At 41.5% G+C, this 22,005-nt stretch overlaps 1 protein-coding gene across 7 annotated transcripts in view; it reads right to left on the bottom strand.

The window, feature by feature from the left end:
* Positions 1 to 22,005, bottom strand: part of LOC121278953 (CMP-N-acetylneuraminate-beta-galactosamide-alpha-2,3-sialyltransferase 1-like) — a 99,459-nt gene that overhangs the window by 47,136 nt on the left and 30,318 nt on the right. For all 7 annotated transcript variants that reach the window (XM_041189562.1, XM_041189558.1, XM_041189561.1 and 4 more), the window contains exon 2: positions 2,637 to 3,390. In XM_041189562.1, the coding sequence (XP_041045496.1) occupies positions 2,637 to 2,903 (267 nt within the window). In that variant the 5' untranslated portion in view covers positions 2,904 to 3,390. The remainder of the gene's footprint in view (positions 1 to 2,636; positions 3,391 to 22,005) is intronic.

Below are 22,005 nucleotides of genomic sequence, written 5' to 3' on the forward strand. Positions count from 1 at the left end.
TAACTGATTTGACACTTTATCCAGATGTTAAAATTAACGTTCACTGCAATCCCTGGGTGTCAGGGGAGGGGTTGTGGGGGGGTGGTGGTGTCCTTTTCTAAATTTTCCACTGCACACTAAATCTCATTAACTATATGCAATACACATTCTTTGCACCAAATACCAAACCATTTCCTCATGCTGAATTTCATTTGCCATACGTCTGCCCAATTACAAATCTAGGCTAACTACTTCTTTAGACATTTCACTGCATCCTCTGGTTTTGCTGTCCTCCCTAGATTAATACTCCAGGAAGTTTGAGATGCTGGCCCTGAGGGTCCAATTTTCCAAAGGCCTGTTAACTTCTCAAGTTGCTCTAATTAACTGTATATCCTAGTGTGTATACACTGGACTTTTATTGTTACATCCTTTCTAAAATGCAGCACCTCAAACAGCACACAAAATAGTTCAAATAAATGTACAAGTTCAATGTCATCTCTTCACATTTGCATTTATGTCTGGATACCAAAGCAAGGATTCAATTTTCCTCTTTAAATGACTTATCTACTTGTGATGCTGCAATCAATGATTCATTTACCTGAATTACCTCTTTTTCATTTGATATATTTTCATTTAATGTCTATTAGTATCTATTTGTAACTGCATATCTCCTGTTCCTATTCTTACCTAAAATGTATTACCTAATTACAAAGGCTCAGTTGCCTGTGAGTTTTGCCTCTGAGTCAGATGATTGTGGGTTTAAAAGCCCCACTCCAGAGACTTGGGTGGAATCTCAACTGAATGGACCCACACGCAGCAGAAACACCAGTAGTGGGTCAGGAACCCATTTGTAACCGATGTGGGTATTGCCATGGCTCTTTAACTCAACCACAGAATCAGCATCCTGCTTTCGGGTTTCCCAGCCAATCAGAGAGGGTGGACAGGATGCACGCTGACTCTGTCAACTAGTTAAAAGGACCCTGGCAAGGGTCAGAATGGCAGAACTATGCATTAATTCCTGTGGATTCAGTAACCACAGGAATGAAAAGGGGTCCTAGGAAGGCTGTCCCTTGCCCCCAGGTCTTGTTCCCCACCCCCACGTTAGTCTTGCATTGTTACCTCTGAGAGACTGAAGTGGGATGATGTTTACCAAAGATGGAAGAGGCCAGTCTCTCCAACCAAGCCGGTGTGGACGGAAGTGACCAAGGAAGAAAGCAGCAAGAGTGTGCAGTCCCTCAAACCTGCAAGCAATGCCTCAATTGGTTCAAGGCGCTCAGGAGGACAAGAGAGATGAATGGCATCTTGCAGGCCACAAATTGGTGTGGCTTTCCATGTACTACAAAAGTGACTGCACATCATTGGCTGTAAAATGCTTTGGGACATTCTGAGGTAGTGAAAGATGTGATATAAATGAAGATTCTTTCTTTATATTCAGTTAGGTCTGTTTCCACTCTGCCCATCCTAGCCTAACCAGATCCTCCTGCAATCTTTCACAATTATTATCACAGTTTGCCACATCCCCCAATATCAGCAAACATTAATAATTCGCCATCAATTCCTCATTATTTACATATATATTTATTGTAGGAGGAACCCCAACTCAGACCACTATAGAGCACCGCTCACCAGTTATTTCCTTTTACCCTTACCCTTTGCTTTCAGCCCTCTAGTCTTTTCTGCATACTTGTTGCCATGTTCCCCAAATTCCATGCAACCTTATCTTTGTCATAAGTCTTTCATGTGGTACCTCAGCAAATGCTTTTTGAAAATCCATATAGATCTCGTTGGTAGAAATTCCCTTTACCTATTATATATTACTTCTTCAAAGAATTCTACAATGTTGACCAAATGTGACGTGCCTTAGCATTGTATGCTCACTGGCCCATATTAACTCATGTTTACTTAAGCACATCTTGTATTGCCATCAACTAAAGTGAAAAACAAGTAACACAAAATGATATATCATTTCCTAACTTATCTCTTTCTCTTTTTTCAAACAGGACAGTCACATTCATCACTCTCCGCTCCTCTGGTACAATTTTCCTATCAAACGAATTTTGGGAAATTTCAGCTAGAGCTTCCATGAATTTTTTCCCCCAGCTTTCTCTAGGACTTTTTAGGAAAGGTCAGGAAGTGGGAGCCGCCAGCAAAGCAGAAATCCACTGCCCCACCCCTTGTTGCCCTGAGGTGATGCAACTTAGTGGCTCACTATGTCATTTCAGAGGGCAGTTAAGAGCCAACTACAGTGGTTTGGATCTATTGTCACTGATAGGCCAGATGGGTAAGACCAGCAGATTTGTTTCCTTGAAGGACATTATATTCAGATATAAACCATCAGTTCCCAGTTGTCTGCTTTAAGCCTGATTAAGTTTTAAATAGCAACCTTCATGAACTTTTTGACCTCTAATCATTGGCACTATGTTTGCCTGTTCCTGACAAGCACAGCTTCCCCAATCTCTACTGAACGCCTTTGCCAAGTGCTGCACAAATGTCCCCCCTAGTTTGTTTCAAATACTAGAATATATTCAATATGGACATGGGGAATATTCAGTCACCAGGAGCTTCAGTTTCTTAAGTGTCTTCTCAGTAACATTTTTTTCAATAAAGAAACGTTTCCTTCATTTTAATTAAGTGCATCTTTTGTGAAGAGTACTTACCAGCCACCATTTGTAGGACTCTTCAGGAATCATGTAGTTACTTTTGGTCAGGATGGGATACATAGTTGGAATGTATCGCTTGTCAAACCACTCCGATTCCCCTAATTCAGAAACACAGTGGTTGCATTTGCATTTTCTCACATTGAAGAATTTGTGAAATGTTAAGTTAATTTTGTCAGTGTAAGTGAAAAAAACAGATAGCAGCAGCACTGCAAAAATCAGCAAATACAAAAACCATTGAAGCTTCTGCAGCTTGTGAACAAACATTGTGAAACCTTCTTGATGATAATACTCCTCTCCACTTAGGCAATAAAAATAGAGGGGAGGAAAACAGATAGTGTCAGTGAACCATGTGGATGAATTCTGTATGTGTGCTCTTCAAAGAGATCTCTGTTATGACTCCAGTCTTAAGCGGTTGGTTGCTGAACAGCAACAGTTTTAAGCATACTTCCACAAAAAGGAATCTTCTGGTCAGAATAACCAAAGTTTTCAGAAAGAAAACAAATTACACCAAATTTTCCTGAACATCAATCCAGATAAGGTTAAAGTGGAGTTGAGCCAATTTTTAGAATCTTAAGAGTAATCAGGATGCATTTGGGAGTTGCCTTCAAACCAGGAGGTCTGATTTCTGTCATGTTGATGGCTTGGATTCCAATGATATGGTTGGTTTCACTTTTAGAATTTACCTTTATGCCATTTTGATTTGGCAATCTCTTGACTACACGAGCTCAAAATGGCTGAATAAAGCTTCCTCCTAAATCAAGAAAAGAAAAAAAGGTGAAAAACCACATTTAATTAATCCACTGCAAGGAATAAAGGGGCACTTTCTGAGACAATAACCTCATGTAGATGTCTAAGGTTCAGGGTGCTACTGAAAGAAGTGACGGCAGAATTCCCTATTTCTAGTGGGCCTGTTAGTGTTTCTGTGATGGGAAGGAGAAGAGGCAGTTCTTGTATCTGAACCCTTACAGCTCAACATCAAAGATAGAAATGACACTGGCGGGATAACATCACCTGCCTGAAATTCTGCCACCTCTGCTGTACTTGTAACTATTTATAATTTCAATTACTTATTAGTTGCGGTTTTCTTTTACTTAACAAAGGAAAAAACTGAGTTGAGATTCCTCTTTTAAGAAATTAAGAAATAGGGGCAAAAGTAGGCCAGATGGACCCTTGAGTTTGTCCCGGTGTTCAGTAAGATCTTGGCTAATCTTTTGGCTTTACTCCACTTTCACACCGAATCACCATATCCATTGTTTCACCTACAGTCTAAAAGTATATCTATCACAGACTTGAATTTACTCAATGAAAGAGCAACCACAACCCTCTGGTGTAGAGCATTCCTAAGATGCATAACCCTTTGCGTGAAGAAATTTCTCCTCGTCTCAGTCCTAAATGATCAACCCTTTATCCTGAGTCTATGCTCCCTAGTTATAGACGCCCAATCAGGGGAAACAACCTCTCAGTATCTACCATGTCAAGCCCCCTTAGAATTTTCTAAGTTTCAAAGAGATCACCTCTCATTCTTCTAAACTCCAGAGACTATAGGCCCAATTTGGTTACTTTGAATTGAATAGCGTTGGAGCTAGTAACACATTTAAATGTTACGGAAATTAAGTGGGACTGATGACATCACACTTCCCGCCCTATTTTCCTGGGTCTCCACTTTGGATGGGCCCAAAAAACTGATGCCCACACCAAGTGGGGCACAAGTCTGTAGGCATATTTAGAGGGGGAAAACATCAGCTAACGTTCCTGCTCATGACTTCTACCCAATGATAGATTTAGATGTGGTTTCCTCCTCAGTTAATTTGCTTGCTCAAACTTCAATAACGGAATGGTCATGTGGGCTGAGGTACCAGGCAGGATTAATCACTGTTGTGCCTCCCCCTCACATACAGAAGGAATATGAATGGCATAAAGTTGTGAATGATCAATTTAGCCACAAGCCCAGCTCCTTGAGTTAGGAGAATTTCATCATTTGGCCTGGGAACACGGCCAAATATCCAGTAAACTGAATGCTGATTTGACATTGTAATTAAGCCACCACTGACAGAAGGGATCAGAGGTATCCAACTTGGACAAGGTGCCCCTCAACCTAGTTGCAGCTGATGCAATTCTGATGTTGTGACACTGCAGGGTAAATCATGGGTGCATGATTTTGGGGAATGTGTACAAGATTTCCCAGTATGTGCTCCTGGTAAGTGAGTATTCACAGTGGGGAAGCCCATTAGCAATACTCACCTGTAGATGGTAATATGCAATTAGCAAAGCATTAAACTCACTATAGTGGGGGCTGTAGGGTACACAAGAACTGTATTCCTAGGGAATTCAGGCCATAGAATTGGGTCCATCTTCAACCACACACTTTGTAAGTGGACCCTTCCCTGGCAGAATGGGAGTATGATATTAAAGAAAGGGTGCCAATGATATCTTGGGCCACTGTTACAGCATAAACTCTTTCTACTTTAGGTCAATATTAGACACCTGCAAATGAAGTTAGCGATCTGACTATATTGACTTAACAAATTTATTAAGGAGCGGTGATCAAAAACAGTATTGCTCAGTGTATTTCCTAAGTGGATAGTGTATTCACCAACCCAGTTGCTATGGAAATTCAGAAAAACTGTTATCGATGCATTTGAGGATGCCAAGACTTAAAAGCTTCCCATGTCCAGTGACATATGAACAGACAAAGCATATGCTTATGTCTGTTTCTGTAGCTAGTTTTTTCATAGAACACCATGCTGCATCAAGTATGGCTAACCAGGAGACTCTTTCTGCTCACCATGGGCATGTTAAAAGAATTTACAGGTTGATAAATAACCTGTTTAGCCATTTTATGGACACACCTTCCATGGCTACAAAGTCTTAAGAGTGGGACTTGAACCCAGAACTTCTGGCAAAGAGGCAAGAACACAATCCACTGCACCACAAGGGGGTCCGACACACTCCAGGGCTTGATTCACAGGAATGTCAGCAAGCAGTTTAAGCAGTTGAACCAATTTAAGCGCAGGTTAGTAAGTGGACAATTAGCTTCCTTTCCCTGTCACATACTGAGCTTGTGTTCTTGACAACCGACTGAGATAACACCTTTTTGCTTCTGAATTCCACATCTATGCCAAAATAAGTGCTTGCCACATGCTTCAAATCAACCACAATTGCAAAATTTCATATGTAAAATATTCTGTCAAACAATCAGAACAATGTGATACAAAAACAGGAAATGCTGGAAACACGCAGAGTCTGGCAATATCTGTGGAGCGAGAAATGTTTCGAGTCTGTTTGACTCTTCTTCAGAACTCTGTAATAGTGACAGCCCCTGTCCTATTCTGTAAACTTGAGTAAGCAGCTTTCTCTGGAGAAAGCCAGTGAAGTGATTGTGAGCTTCTTCTGTTCAATGCCAAGCAGGCAACTATCTCCAATTGGATTTATTCTCTTTAATATTGCTTTCCCCTTCATATATCTCTTAAAGATTCATAGTAACTTTTATTTCCAGATTTTTAAAAAAACTACGATCAAGTTGCCAAGGTGGGATTTGAGCTTCTGTTTGCTGGATTAATTAGCACAGTAACAATAGCCCAACACTATCCTATCAATCCTTCACATACTACCCTGAATAGGTGCAAGGCTGATAATTATTCAATCATGCAAGATAAATGCCCCATTGTGAAGCTCTGGCAGAATGAAGAAATTCCAAGTGACCTTAGAGATGCCATAATGATCATGATTTCAAGAAAGGAGACAAGCTGAACTGTAGCAACTACAGGGCATAACAGTGCTGTCAACTGTTGACAAAATCTTGGCTAGGTTACTTCTTAATCATCTCTCACCAATTGCAGTGGAGGCCATCCAGAGTCCCAGTGTGGCTTCCTACTCACTAGCTGAACAGCCCTGTTTTTTACAGCACGGGAAATGTGCAGAGAGAACATCCATTTGTGCATGACTTTATTCGATCTCATAAAAGCATTCAACTGATTGAATCAAGCTGCCTTGTGGAAGGTTCCACTGCAATTTGGATGCCCAGCTAAGTTCACAAACACCATCCATGTCCTACATGACAATTTGCAAATAAAAACATTACGCAATGGCTCCACTACAGACACCTACTCTGTAAAGGCAGGTGTCAAACAGATGTGCGATTGCACCAACACTTTCTCAATCTGTCTTGCAACAACACTGCAACTAACTGACAGATTCCACCAGGTGTGATAATAACTTATCACACTGATGGTAAACTCTTCAAACTCAAATGGCCGATGGTCCAAACCAAAACAACAACTGCTTCTGTAACAGAAGTACAGTTTGCTGATGATGTATAAATTAGTGCTCAATCTGAAAAAGAGCTACAACAGATGGTTCATGTATTCTCCAAAGCCTACGCAAGCTTGGGACTTGCCCTTAAAATTAGGAAGACCAAAGTCCACTACCAACTCACACCAAATGTATTAAATTCAATGCCTTCAATTAAGATTCATGGTGAAATGTTGTAATGTCTATGCATTTCTATGTATTAAGCAGCTAACACCCCTGTCCAAAACAGGCAAGGAGTATATTTAAATCATAGACCACAGACATATGCCATAAGACCACAGACATAAACCATAGACATAAGACATATAATCCTGATGCAATTTTGGTCTTCCATCTGCACAGCATGAGAATAAGGAATTGCACAACTGCCAAGACCAGGTTGCAGTTCCATTCAATGATATGGATTAGGCACCAAAGGAAGCACTGAGAGGGCTAGTTTTTTTGTAAAAGGGAAATTTTGAAAAAGAGGCTATATCAATTGTATTATGCAACTGTTGAAGACCATCTCACCCCTACAGGCTCCTGTCCATGTGTAGTTCTAATGATCCTGGCCACACACTGTTCTGAGCTCCAAGTTTAGATAGGATAGGCGGATGAAGATAAAGAGACCAAAAGATTATGGGCAACTGTGATCGGAATGATTTGCTTGCATAGAAGGCAAATGCCAACATGGACTGTTTGATCCTAATGGCCTTTTTCTGTGTGGTAACTTCTATCTATGTGAGTAGGTTTAGCCCAGCTCAGCAATAATGCTGAACACAAAAATGTAGGTGTGAGTATTGACTGGGGAAGGTGTTAGACAAGTTCTCTCCAGCAGGGCTCATCACATAATGTTCAGGAGTAGGAACAATGGTTTATTTGCACTACCTATCTAACTCAAGTGCGCTGGGTCCAATTATAATGTCACTTCCAGGGCCAAAGCTGAAGTCAAGCTTTAACTGGGGCAAAATACTGCCTGCTCTAACCTGGGAGACAAAACTTACCATGCTTCCACACAGCAAAGTCAAACAGTGTTAACTCAGGACAAAACAATGTTGCTGATTGGCTCTCTGTGATACTAGACAGCTGCCTATCACTGCCTATAGCCCTGGCCTTATAGCAATCCCATCCTTAGTGAAGAGCTGTACAATTTGTTTTCTCAGATCCCTCAGTAAAACCTCTTCTTCAAAATATAAGAATGCGACACATAAGTCTTGTTTTTTACTGGTTATAAAATATTAATGTCTCATGAAGGTAATAAGTGAAATGTGAGCAGTGCTGAGCCATAATAATAATCTTATATGACTTAACACATATCACAGACCATCTAATCCAACTCACTTGGAGGAAATTGACTTTGATGGACAATACAGGTAATAATAGAACACGAGCAGTTAAACTCAACACAGAAATGCAAGCACTTACTGCTCACTAAATTTGTTCCTAAACACTAAATTTGGGAGTTTATCAGTTCAATTAATTCCATTTTATACTGGAATATTCCCACTGAAACCTAGGCTTGCCAAGCTCAAGCCCTATGAAGTAGGGTGTTGGCTTACTGGACATGTAGTGGAGAGCTTTCCAATTCTCCCTGCTTCGTCAATGCAGTTTTACTACCCCGTGTACTTCTGCATACATATAGGGTGGATGGAGTGTCCCCGAGTCTTGGCTCTATCAACCTGTACCTCAGCCCTCAGACTTTGATAAATGAAGTATGTCTCGACAGTTTGCAATTTGTAATTGCCAAACGAAAAATCTGCAGATATGGTTTTACTGAGTTGCTTAGGTTGGAGATTCATAAATTATGAGGCATGTCTTCTGCACATGTGATGCTCATCAGTTCTGCTTAACATTAATTCACTGAATTTAAGTTGCTTAATTCATTGTTTCCCGCCTAAGCCAAAAGTTACTGGGCATAAGTAAAGCTGTGCACCACTGTGCACCACATGCCAGTCCAGCTAGGCCAGCATTTATTGCCATATCCCTAATTGCCATTGAGAAGGTGGTGGTGAGCTGCCTTCTTGAGCCGCTGTAGTCCCTTTAGTGTAGGTACACCCACAGTGCTGTTAGGGAGGGAGTTCCAGGGTTTTGACCCAGCGACAGCGAAGGAACGGTGATATATTTCCAAGTCAGGATGTTGAGTGGCTTGGAGGTGAACTTCCAGGTGGTGGTATTCCCATTCGACTGCCTCACTTGTTCTTCTAGGTGGTTGAGGTCATGAGCTTGGAAGGTACTGTCGGAGGAGCCTTGGTGAGTTTCTGCAGTGCATCTTGTAGATGGTACACACTGCTGCCACTGTTCGCCAGCAGGGAAGGGAGTGAATGTTTCAGGTGAAGTCGAACTTTTTGAGTATTGTTGGAGCTGCACTCTTCCAGGCAAGTGGAGAGTATTCCATTACACTCCTGACTTGTGCCTTCCAGATGCTGGATAGGTTTGGAGGAATCAGGAGCAGAGTTACTTTCCTCAGGATTTCTAGCGTCTGACCTGTACTTGTAGCCACAGTGTTTATATGGCTAGTCCTGTCCGATTTCTGGTCAATGGTAACCACTAGTATGTTAATAGTGGGGGATTCAGTGATAGTAATGCCATTGAACATCAAGAGGCGATGATTAGATTCTCTCTTGCTGGAGATGGTCATTGCCTGGCAATTTCATGACACAAATATTATTTGCCACTTATCAGCCTAAGGCTCAATGTTGTCTAGATCTTTCTGCATATGGACTGCTTCGGTATTTGAGGAGTTGCAAAAGATGCTGAACATTGTGCAATCATCGCTAAACATTCCCACTTCTGACCTTATGATGGAGCAGCTGAAGATGGTTGGGCCAAGGGCAATACCCTGCGGAACTCCTGCAATGATGTCCTGGAACTGAGATGATTGACTTCCAACAGCCACAACCAACTTCCTTTCTGCTAGGTATGACTCCAACCAGTGGAGTTCAGCTTTAAATAAATGGTGATCTTCTCAGTAGTCATGAGGGAACTTCTAGCAGCAAAAAGAAATTATGTTTAAAATATAAGTCTAACCAGTAAACAGACCACTTCAGAACAAAGGCTATCAGTAACCTTCTCCACTGTCATCACACCTGTAATTAATATTTGAGAACTGGGATTGTAAAAAGATTATTGCTAAATAACAGAAAGAGGACCAAGATAATTAGTAAGCTCAAATTCCAAAAGAAGGGTAAATATTGCCCAGGAGAAGTCCCCTTCTCCTCTTCAAAATAGTGTCATGAAACCATTTACATCAGTCTGAGAGGCACAGAGGTCCCAGCTTCATGTCTCATCCAAAAGATAGCACCTCCCACAGTGCAGCCCTCCCTCAGTACCGCACTTGTGCCAGTCTGGATTTTTGCACTCAGGTCTCTTGAGTGAAACTTGAACACACAACTCCTGGCTCAGAGGCAGTGAGCCAATTACTTGTAGAATCAATGGTTTAATTTAGGCTCCCTCTCCCTTTACCCTGTTGCCATTTTGGTCATTATTATCTTTGCGTTTACTGTAAAGATTTTTCTTTACTAATTAAAAATCACTATTCTATTATCCTGTTTACTAGCTAGATATTTCTACCTTACAAAGTATCAAATTCAAATGAGTCAAAATGCACAGGCACAAAGTGAGTCCCTATAGCTATATAGTAGCCCTAGCTATAGATGCAGTGTTCTTTTTCTCACTCTTTCCTGGCATTGTACTTAATTCCAGAGTCCTGCCAGGAGGATGTGAATTTATTTTATTTTCTGTTTCTTTTTTCCCCAGTTTATTGTTGTCTCGAGGTTTTTTTCCCATGCAAGGAAGGATCCAATGATACAGAGATCTGCCAAGTTTGCAGTTTGCACAGGGTGAGTTGGCTTCTGCAGGGCTGGGGTATCAGGGAGAACCCAGCTAAATCTGGGCAGGGAGGATTCATCACCTGTAGGCTCCTGTCTGGGGGCACCTCCCTCCATGAGTTCTGCAGCTGCTAACGTTTGAAGTGCTTGGTGTGGATAGGAACCTGTTATCAACTCATCAGCACCTGACAGACTGATGGAGTAGGGTTGGTAACTGGGGACATCACTGGGCATTTGATCATGTGAAGGTCTGACCATGTGACTCTGGATTATGTGACATTATAATTACATGACATCAGGTCACATGACTTCTACTAATGTTATTGGATTTACCTTTTGAAGATTGGGGCCCTGTAATTGACTTCTGTTGTGATGTGATGTACATGTATCTTTAAGGGTACCTTAAACTGCTGTCCATCACTATCCAATACAAGATAGAATGGGATGTATAATCTCATGGCTCTGTAGACAGAATACTGCAGCAGTCCTACAAGTCAAATGTGTCTACATAGCCTCCCAGTTAACACTGTCTTCAAATAAAGAATCCAGTTTTATTTAATCAATCCTTGGTGTATGATTGGTATGTCTGAGACAAAGAGAAGAATGCAACAGAGAAAAATGCAACATTTTCTTGCCAGCATCTGTTATGTGAGAACTTCCAAGAAGTAGGAAGCCACCAGGGCATCGATACACCAAGTGAATGATATGGTAAACATCGAAGAATATATTGTGTTACAATAGGTTGAGGAGGGGTAGATTGGCTCTCCTGTTGTTCCACTCATCATTTGACATTCGACCACAATAGTTTTTATTAAGAATATGCTTGCCAATTCAGTGAATGTTTAACCATTTAAGTGCTGTGACTGTAAAAGACACACACAGACAGATTTTCATTTAAGTTTTAAAAGAAAATAGTGTTTATTGATATAAATAATAATTTTATTAAAGCTGCTCCAACTCTCACATACACATGCATTGAAAAGTTCACACACACACACACACACACACACACACACACACACACACACACACACACACACACACACACACACACGTTTAAGCAACCTTTAAAAGTCCAAAGATAGTTAGTTGTGTATGGATTTAGTAGATTGACGCCTTGGATGATTTCAGACTGGGCCTGGGGTTTTTACAAAATTCTGCGATGGGACAATCTAAAGTTGTTGACAAATAGTTTATATATTTTCTTCTGGAGATTATTTTCTGCATTGATTCCTAAAACACTTGCAGGCTGGATGGAGAAAGATAGAGAGAGAGAGACAGTACCCACTTAAGGTCCTGCTTCTTATCTTCTGTTCTCTGGCTTGGAGCAAAACAATTTCTTAAACACAAAGAGGTCTAGATGCTCATCACATGATGCCCTCTCACTAGCTGATCAGTTACTCAAATATGGTCATAGCAAGTTGATTCCAGGTCCATTGTTTAGACATGATTAGATTATGGCTGGACAAGTTCATTTCTCACCCAGTGTCCATTGTCCAAAGTGATTGCGTCTGATGGTTTGTTCTCCATCCAGCTGAATACACAGATGCTGTCTGGATGTTTTGTGATTGGGTCGGGGATGTGGCTATTCACATTCCTCTAAGGTGATTGTCTTTGATAGGTTCCACTAGACATCCTGATTCAATTTTTAATATGTTTTTAATTTGCTATGTTAATGTTTAGCCATTTAGAAGCTGCTGTTTTAAGTTACTGAATTGCTGTTGTTCAGTCTTTTAAAATTCAAACAGTAGTTCCAGCCCAATAAATAACTAAAGTCGTTTTTTATATAAAGCATGGCTTTATAAGAATTGGCATGGTGGTACCAAAAGAAGCCATACAGATGTAGGGACAACATAATTGATGTGCAAAACTAGATACCTGTGCAGGTGCAAACATCCTTCCACTTTGCATACTGAAATGTATGTACCCACAGAAGTGTCAAGTGATGCCTCAACCAATCACTGCCAAACTCACCAAGTACAATGGCTCGGAGATTCCATCCTGGGGACCATTACACTTAAGAGTTGCTACAACAAGGCAATCTGGTCACCCCAGATATTTAACATAGTGGAACCACGGGTCCCAGTCATTGCAGGCCCACCAGCATAAAGGGAGCTGTCACCATTCACAGTATCAAGACAATGACGAGGAGCACAGAGCACAAGGAGTGCCCTTGGAAACCCTGTGCTGACGCTGGGAGAAGACCACCCAACTCTGCCAAGCAGACCACCAGCCGATAGGCTATGTGGCATGGTCTGAAATGAAAATGTATAACCATTTTGAACTTACAAACTTCATTTTATTGCAGAACCACTATGAAATTGCTATTCAACAGACGAGTGCAGACTACCCTCCCTGGTCATCATTCATCATCGATACTCCCAAGAGTATGAGATGCATTGATCGATAAACGGTAGATGAAAGAAGCTCTTGACCGGCATGCGGGTAATGAATTACGCAACATAAACTTCGGACAAAATGTTTGTGTATAACACACATACGCAAACATCTTGTCCGATGTTTACGTTGCGATGGCACAAAGAATCCAGTAGAAATCATCAGCTTATGCCCAGAGCCGAGATTGTATCCAGTATGAACACCAAATGGCATGATAATGCGATGAAAAGATGCCAAATCAGACCAATACCACAACCAAAAATGGATTAAAATGCAACCCAAACATGACACTCCTATCAACAACCAGCATTGTGAAAATATACAGCTATCTCCAACCAAAATCACCATAACTAAATCTGGATTTGTAGGTAAACCGCCAATAAAATTCAAAGACTTATAAATTTATTGCTTTGCATTAAGAGTTTATTCAAGGATAATGTAATTTTTTTTTTGATGTGAGTAATTTTTGATTCTTTAAGGGAAAACTTTTAATTTAGGAAGAAAGGGGATGCTCTGATACTATGTACATGTACATTTAAAGGAGGTGTATCTTAACTTGTTGTCCTACAGGGTTTGATGTATAATCCCACAAATCTGTAGGCACAAAAGAGCAGCAGTCCCACAGATCAGATGTGTCTCCATCGCCTCCCAGTTAACATAATCTTCAAATAAAGAATCACATTTTTTTTATCAATCCTTGGTGTATGACCGGTATGTTTGAGACAAAGAGAAGAATACAAGTTTCTTGTTAGCATCTATTATGTGAGAACTTTCAAAAAGTAAGAAGCCACCCATAATTAGGTGAATAGGGAAAACTGAGGGTGGGGGAACAACAAAACCATTTCCTCCATCTTTGGTCTCAAACCCAATTTCCCCTATCTTCCTTTCCCCTCAAACCCCTATTCTCCAGTCTTTCCCTCTCCCCAAAATCCCCAGTTCCTAGTCTCCCTCTCCCTCCAAATCTCCATTCCCCAGGCTCCCTCTCTCCCTACGCTCTCATTAGCTCCTCTTCTCTTCCCAAGCCACATTCTCCAGCTTATCTCTCTTCCCAACCTCCTATTCTCCCCTGATCCCCCAACCACATCTGTCCCAATCCTTGCGCCCTACAGAAATTGCCACCCTGGATGCTGAGCTCTTTTTTTGACAAAAGCCACTTTTTTCACATGCTAATTACTGCCCCACACTTACCTGCATGTCTGATGTAAAGCTGTAAACAGATTTGATGCATTGAAGGCTGTCCGTAATTCATAATTTGCCAGTGTCCATAGTTTCAATTTTCAGCTTGTATCTATTATAATGTGAGTTATTTTGGACTGTCAATAAGTGTCAATTTTTTGTGGGTGATGTTTTTAGCATGTGTGTATGTTCATTGTACTTTCTAAACTGCTTCTGTGCAAATGTTACCACTGCTCAAGCAACTTCCTTTTCTGTTGCAAACTGTCATTTTTTTTTTCCTTATCCTGGTTAAACAACCTAATTTTTGTTGTTTTGTTCTACATTCCTCTGCAATCTAATTCTCCACTCCTAAAAAGGTCTGCTTTCTGCTGGAGTATAATTCCTCGAACATAGACTGGCTTTTTGGTTCTCCACCCAAGTGACCTCTTTTCATAAATCAGCTCCATGTTTCCAATTTTGATTTCAAAATAGCTCTCAGTTGTGCTGGACTCAGCAACCTCATCTCTGTGTCTGTCCTTTCAAATGGGCATAACTTACCTCACTGAACTATTCAAAGAAGGAAGGAAGATTGTGTTCGCCAATATTCATCTCAAAACTAATGTAACTAAAAAAGATTGTGCTTGGCTATTTAGTCACTATCTCATTGCTGTTTTGGAGATCTTACTGTGAGATAAATTGTTGCCATATTTCCCACATTACAACAGTGACTACACTTCAAAAGTACTTCATTGCCTGTAAAGCACTTTGGGACCTCCTGAGGTGGTATGAAATGCTAATGGTACGTTAACTGTATTGTTAGGATACACAGGTGAATGGCATTGTTTAATTAAGTACTTTGAGCAGGCATAAATAGGGGATAGCTGGGACACTGGGTGTGAGGAGAGCTGTGATACTGAGCAAAGTCAATAAATCCCGCAAGAAAGTCAATAAAGCTCTGCGTCAAGGTTTTGACTTCACCAACTAGCTTGATCCCAATGAACAAAAGATGCTGCATAAATGCAAGTTCTTGCTTTGTATCCACCAAAGCATTATTCACCAACCCCACCTCCACTTTAAGTAACTAGCAACGGAAGGGATTCTAACTGCTGGAACTCTCAAGCTCATTTTTAGGAGATCTTTTGGGACATTGGTAAGAGAGTCTTGCAGGTTTTACATTTAACTTGCAACTGGTTACATGAAGCCTGAAAATCAGGAAGCTCGACAGCGCCACTGCAATACAAAATGATCTTCCTGCCTTCAAATAATCCCAACTGTTATGTTTGTGCTTGACTTTTTATCTAGCTCTATAATGTACATGAATTCCAGTATTTGTTTGCTGAGGATAGTGATCAGAAGCCAGTCCAATAGTCAAAATGATCTTCCCTAACTTGAAGGTGCGGCTACCAATTGAGTAGCTCTCGGTTCCACCCTTGTGAACTAGTAACAAGCTGGGTGGTTGAACATCTAACCTGTTATTTACTGGAACAGAAGACACAAAATTAAGCCCGCAGGATTACATGTGAATTAAGCAAAGCTGTGTAACAATGTAGAAAACACTGGGAGTTCTCATAATTTGACTAACTCCTATATTTTATATTCGACATTAAGCTGTAGAAGCCAAGTGCCTGTGATAGCTCATTAAAATGGCACAAGGGCACTTACCATCCAGTTTACTCCGGCCTCTGGCTCTGATCATCTTTCTAAGGGGCCTGAGGTAGGCAGCCAGGGTACCAGCCTGTTTCAGTCAGTAGGCCCCCTGTAATATGCAAATCATGGTCCAGTGACCTAAATAGATCCCTGGTTTTCATTCTGACATACCGATGAGTAATGACCTACACTTTTTATGACAGAAACGCCAAGCTTTGAATGGCCTTACAAATGTCCTTTGAAAGGAATGCTAATGGTCCTCCTGCACTCCCAGAGAAAAATTCTAACATGTCGCAGGTCTGAGATCCATCCCCCCCATGCCACCCACTCCCTCAGACACCCAACCCCCAGCACCAATTGTCAACTGTCAGCCAGCTCAACATGGAGCTAGTCGATTGCTTGGCCTCTTATACCTGGTGAGCTATAGCGCACTGTCCACTCAGAAAACTTGGTAAATGAAGCCAGAGGCTAAAATCGCCACTTATGTATTAGTATACCAAACATGGCACCCATTTCAACTAGTCAAGGACAGAAGGGTTAATTCTTTAGCTGATATTGACAACCAAAGCAACTTGGTTCATGAGGTGCAGGCCACCGACAATATTGTTTAAGCTAAAGTATGATGGATTGTTCAAACGGACCTGAATTTCAACTGGGGCTGGCTGAATCACCAACTTTGATGGGAACCTCTGGAAGCCTAGACTGCTCCCCACAGAAATTCAACATGATTGTTTTTATCAATTGTGGAGATTAAGAAATACAACTTTCCATGCAATTTGAGCCAGATTTGCTGGTGCCAATATCCTGAGGATTTTTTAAAAAAATGTCTCTTCCTAGACAGCTATTTCAGAAAATCCACCAAATCTATCCTTGGTGTCATCGTTGGTTATGTGACCCCATGTGCAAGAAACAGGAAGCACTAAAATGCTACTAAATGTAACTCCTTATCTAACAGCATTGAGGAATGTCTTCATCCCAGAGACTGAACAGTTCAAGAAGACCTAGCACCATCTTATCAAAAGCGTATAAAGTTATATAAAGCTCTAGATCGATTCCATTTAAGAATACTCTGCTCAGTTTGGGGCAGTACACCAACATTAAAGGGCATAATGGCCTTGGAGGGGATGCAGTGCAGATTCACCAGAATGAAACTGGGGCTAAAAGTGAGGGCAGGTTGCAAAGACTAGACTTGTATTCTTTCGGACATAGAAGGTTATAGGATAATCTAATTGTGGTACTAAAGATAATTTTAAAAAGTTGATAGAATGAATAGAAAGATGCCATTTACTTTGGTGAGGAGTTCAGAACAAGGAGGCTTAACATTGAGATTAGTTACAATGGCAGTCTTGCATCTTGTAAGACAGTGGTTTGTGCCGTTGTGGTCAACTCTGTTAAACATCACCTGTTATGGCTCAGGAGGCCCACTCTGGCATGGCAGCCTCTGCTGCATTTGCATCAGAAAAAACCATTGGGCTGAGAAGTTGCACGATTTGGTAGCCTCTGTTTTCTCTGGGCCCTCCTCTTGGTCAGCTGAGCTCGGTCACCTCTTCCAATGCCCTCCAAACAGCCAGCTTCTTGAGGTCATGGCTATCAGTGACTGTCTCCCAGCTAAAATTAGAGCTAGGCCATTAAGGGGTGATAACAAGGAGCACCTCTTCCCACAATGACTAGTGGAAATGTGGAACTCTACCCTCTACTGAGGCTAGTTAAATCGAATATTTCAAAACTGAGATTGATAGGTTTTTGCAGGCAGCGGTATTAAGGGTTACAGAACCAAGGCAGGTTAAGACAGGGATCAGCTATGATCTAACTGAATGGGGGTTCAGGCTTGATGGGCTTGATGGTCCACTCCTGTGCCATGTTCCATGAGATTTACCACCTCCCTTGCTCCCTTCCCAATACAGTTCATAACTCCTCAACTCACTGCTTAACAGTATTATAAACAAGAAACAGGCTGAAGGAAATAAAACAGCTGGTGCTCATTAAAGATTGCTGCTGGAGTGCAGATTCAGGGAGACCAAGAATGAACAGAATGCTGCAGGGTTTATGCTGAGACCCCTACTGTTTCTCATTTAAAATAACCACCATTCAGAGCTCCAGTGCAAACTGGGCATTTTGTTTGATGATTCTCTACTCCAGGGAGCTATGGATGCTCAGTAACTGAGTATACTCAAGGCTTAAATCCACAGAGTTTTGGATTATAAAGGGATCAAGGGATATGGGAATGCGTTGGTAAAATGGAATTGCGGTCGAGGTTCAGCCATGATCTTATTAAGCAGCAGAGCCGGCTCGAAGGGGTTTACAGTCTACTCCTATTCCTTATGCTATTACACCAAACAAAGCGGGCTTCAAAAACCTCCACTGGTGATTCATTGATTTGTACTAGCCACAAGAGTCTCAGCTTTGTGCCCTGCTCCCAGCTGAGTAAGCAGAATTTGATCAGGAGAACATAACAGTTGGCCTACATATCCCTGAGGTTTTAGGGATTAACATCAACTAGAGGTTTCTATTTTGCCACTCTCTACTGAGCCCTGCTGGAAAATGAGCTGGTGTGGACATAGATATAGGGTATGGCCCGATTGTGATGCCCTGCCTTAGTCAAAAAAATCACCAGCACTAACTGTCTGGACTTAATATGCGCATGATGCATAAAGGTATTGGAGGATATGAACATTAGGATAGAAGATGAGGAACAAATAAATAGATTCAAAAACAAACATCAATAAACTTCCCTTGAGTTGATCCCTCTCCAGCAGGATGACTTCACTAGGATTGATGCATATATGCCCAGTTCCACAACCTACCGAAGTAAACAGGGTTTCGGCTACAAATCCAACGAAGTTACCACAGCAAAGCACGTGAATCTCCAAGGAAACTTCCGGGCCAATAAACTAGGCTGGCTGCCATTTTGTGTAGATTGCCATGTAAATACTGCAAACTAGACTGTAATTTAAATCATGAGATATCCATATTTACAGGATTGGTCTTTGCATTTAAGATCAGATTTCCAGTTAGAAAAGGTTTTTTTAAAGAACGTGGCAGGTCAATTTTTGTGCATAATTGTTGTTTCAATTTTTAGAACCCATAATCTGCAATAATGCAATCTAGTGAGGCTGTTTTCTCCAGAGAAGCACTAATTGAATAGACAACTATCAACTTTCAGAATGGCCATCAGCAGCACCAATGCAAACTGACATGTCTGCTTGGCTCAGAGTGTTCTGTTTCTGATTCAGTAGATTATGGGTTCAAAATTCAGGCTGTTGGCTTATGTGAAACACTGAGGGGAATCATGTTAACCAACCTTCAAGTGGGGAATCTGCACAGCCTGTGCAGATTTCCCACTTGCATCCAGCTGTTTGACACACTGACGATTTTCAAGGAATGTGCTGCATTGAAAAATGAAGTTTTATTTTCAGATGAGACATTAAACTGAGCAATTTACTGATTTAGGTGTAAGAGATCAGTGTTCAAAAAAAGAGCAAGCAGTTTTCTTGGGTGCTCTGGCCAACATTCCTACCTAAACCAACACCACCAGTAACAGACTAGTCTTCCATTTATTTTCTATTTATGGGCCTTTAGTGTGTGCAAATTGACTGCTGTGTATCCGGACTTAAAAACAGCAGCCACATTTAAAAAAAAACAATGCACTGATTCTGAAGCCATTTGAAGGTTCCAAGGATCCAATGTAAAACACCATATAAACAAATATTATACATTTCTATTTAAGCGTATGGATTTGCACTTAACTTTAACAGTGACACACATGGGGCTAGACATTAGATCCTGGCACAACTGGAGTTTAATCCTGGTGCGGCACAAACCATTCAGACCCAGTGAGGCTGGCAGCAAGACTATGGTGATTCGGTCAATCTCAATTCCAGAGGAAGTTCGCTGGTCTTAAGAAGCACTGAGATTAGTTGACCTCTTGTGGGAGAGTCTGATGGTGAGGATAGTAAATTGGAAAGAGGCAAATGATTGTTGGCAATAGTCCACAGAGCTGGGAGAAGCACTCCAGTGAAAAAAATCAAACTTACTTTTCTGATGGCAGCTTCCAGAGGTCCCCTTAAGGATCTGTTGGCAGCCTCCAGAGGTCCTTTTAAGGGTCTGTTGGCAGCCTCCAGCTGTCCCTTTAAGGATCTGGTGGCAGCCTCTAGAAGTTCCTTTAAGGGTCTCTTGGCAGCCTCCAGAGGTCCCTTTAAGGAATTGTTGGCAGCCTCCAGAGGCCCCTTTAAGTATATACATCCAGTGCTTAGTCACAAACACATTTTGAATTACCTGTTTCATGTGTACTCAAGTGAGGACTCCTAGGAGGAGCCTTTATGAATAGATAAGAAGGCTCAGTGTTATGCCTCCAAGCATAGGGACCACAGAATAGACGGAAAAGACATAAACTGGTCATATCTTATTGTTCTTTTAGGACCTTGTTGGGTGCTGATTAACTGCCATGGTTACCTACACAACAGAAGGTAAAGAGAGAGAGAGGGATGGAGGGAAAGAGGAAGGGAGGGAGGAAGAAATACTTTTGAAGTGTTACACCTGTTGTGATGAAGGAAACAGGGCAGTCAAACTTGTGCAAAGTCCCACAAATAGCAATGAGATAAATGACCAGGTACTCCTTTTTTGGTGATATAGTTTGAGTGACAAATATTCACTGGGACACCCTGCTCCTCCTTTGAAAATTGCCATAGGACCATTTAACTCCATCTGAGAGAGTAGATGGGGCATTGGTTTAATGTGTCATCCAAAAAACAGCACCTCAGACAGTGCAGCAACCACTCAGTGCTGGACTCGGTCTGTAAGCCTAAATTAAGTGCTCAAGTCTGTGAAATAACACTTGAACCCACAACCTTCCAATTCAGGCATGAGCGTGCTATCCATTAAGGCATGGTTGACACCAGCAGAATTTCTATTGGAAGATCCATCAAGGAGTATCACCACCTCAGCTGAAAGTGCTGAAGAGTCCACGTGTAATGCAATCCCAAACAGCACTGGTACTCTGCAGTCTAAACTGGAAAGTTATGAACATCTCTGGGGAATTAGTGTCAACAGCCTTTAGAGCTTTAGTGGAAGTTTAATTAGCTGCCATGTAGGCTCTGGGCTCCAACACTGGATAGATAGTTGTCCACCTCGTACAGATTGTGGGGATCAAATAGTTAAGGGCTTTCAAGAAGTCACTCATCTTCTGCTGTCTGCTCCCTGACAAATCAATGGAAATGATAAGTCCCAGGAGATTGGCAGAGGCATGATGAGAATGTCTTTCTCTTTCTCTCAGAATGCCATCACATATGTTTCTTTACCACTCTCTGATCTATTTCCCACCAGAAAACTAGCTGGGCAAGACTGCCCTGGCAGCAGCTGTGATGCTGTAGTCTGCAGCAGGGGCCTTCATGGCTGGTGACTTCTGGGCCAGCTTGAGCCAGTGAGCATCTCAGGATGAGGAGCAGCAGCCTCAAATGCCTTTACTGAGGCCACAATAGGATCGTCTAATAGCACTCCTACATCTACTCATGAAGATCAGCACTTTCCAAGAATTGAATCTTGGACCCTCCTAATCTTACATAGAATTGCATAAAGTTTACATAGAAACAAGTTATACGGCCCAACTGATCCAAGCCAGTATTTATGACTCTACATGAGCCTCCTCCTTACCTTCTTCATCTAACCCTAATGGCATAACCTCCTATTCTTTTCCTCCTTTGTACTTAATCCTTACTATCTCAAACATAGTAATGCCCAGATTACTTCCAGTGCCACATTCAAGTGAGTGTAAAAATAGGGAGGGTAGAACAGATGAACACATGGCTGGAGATATGGCGCAGAAGGGAAGGCCTTAGATTCCTGAAATATTGGGTCGGTTCCGGGAAAGATGGGGCCTAGACAGGCCGAATGGGTTGCACCTGAACAGAACTGGGGCTAATGCCCTTGCTTGGCAGTTAGCTAGAGGACAAGAACCAGGAGGTAACATTAGCGAGGAAAACAGAAACAAATTATTGCGGATACTGGAAATCTGAAACCTGTTTTAATCATACTGGGAAGGAAAAACAAAGAAT

The sequence above is a fragment of the Carcharodon carcharias genome, chromosome 6 (genome assembly GCF_017639515.1).
Source record: "Carcharodon carcharias isolate sCarCar2 chromosome 6, sCarCar2.pri, whole genome shotgun sequence".
Lineage (NCBI taxonomy): Eukaryota > Metazoa > Chordata > Chondrichthyes > Lamniformes > Lamnidae > Carcharodon > Carcharodon carcharias.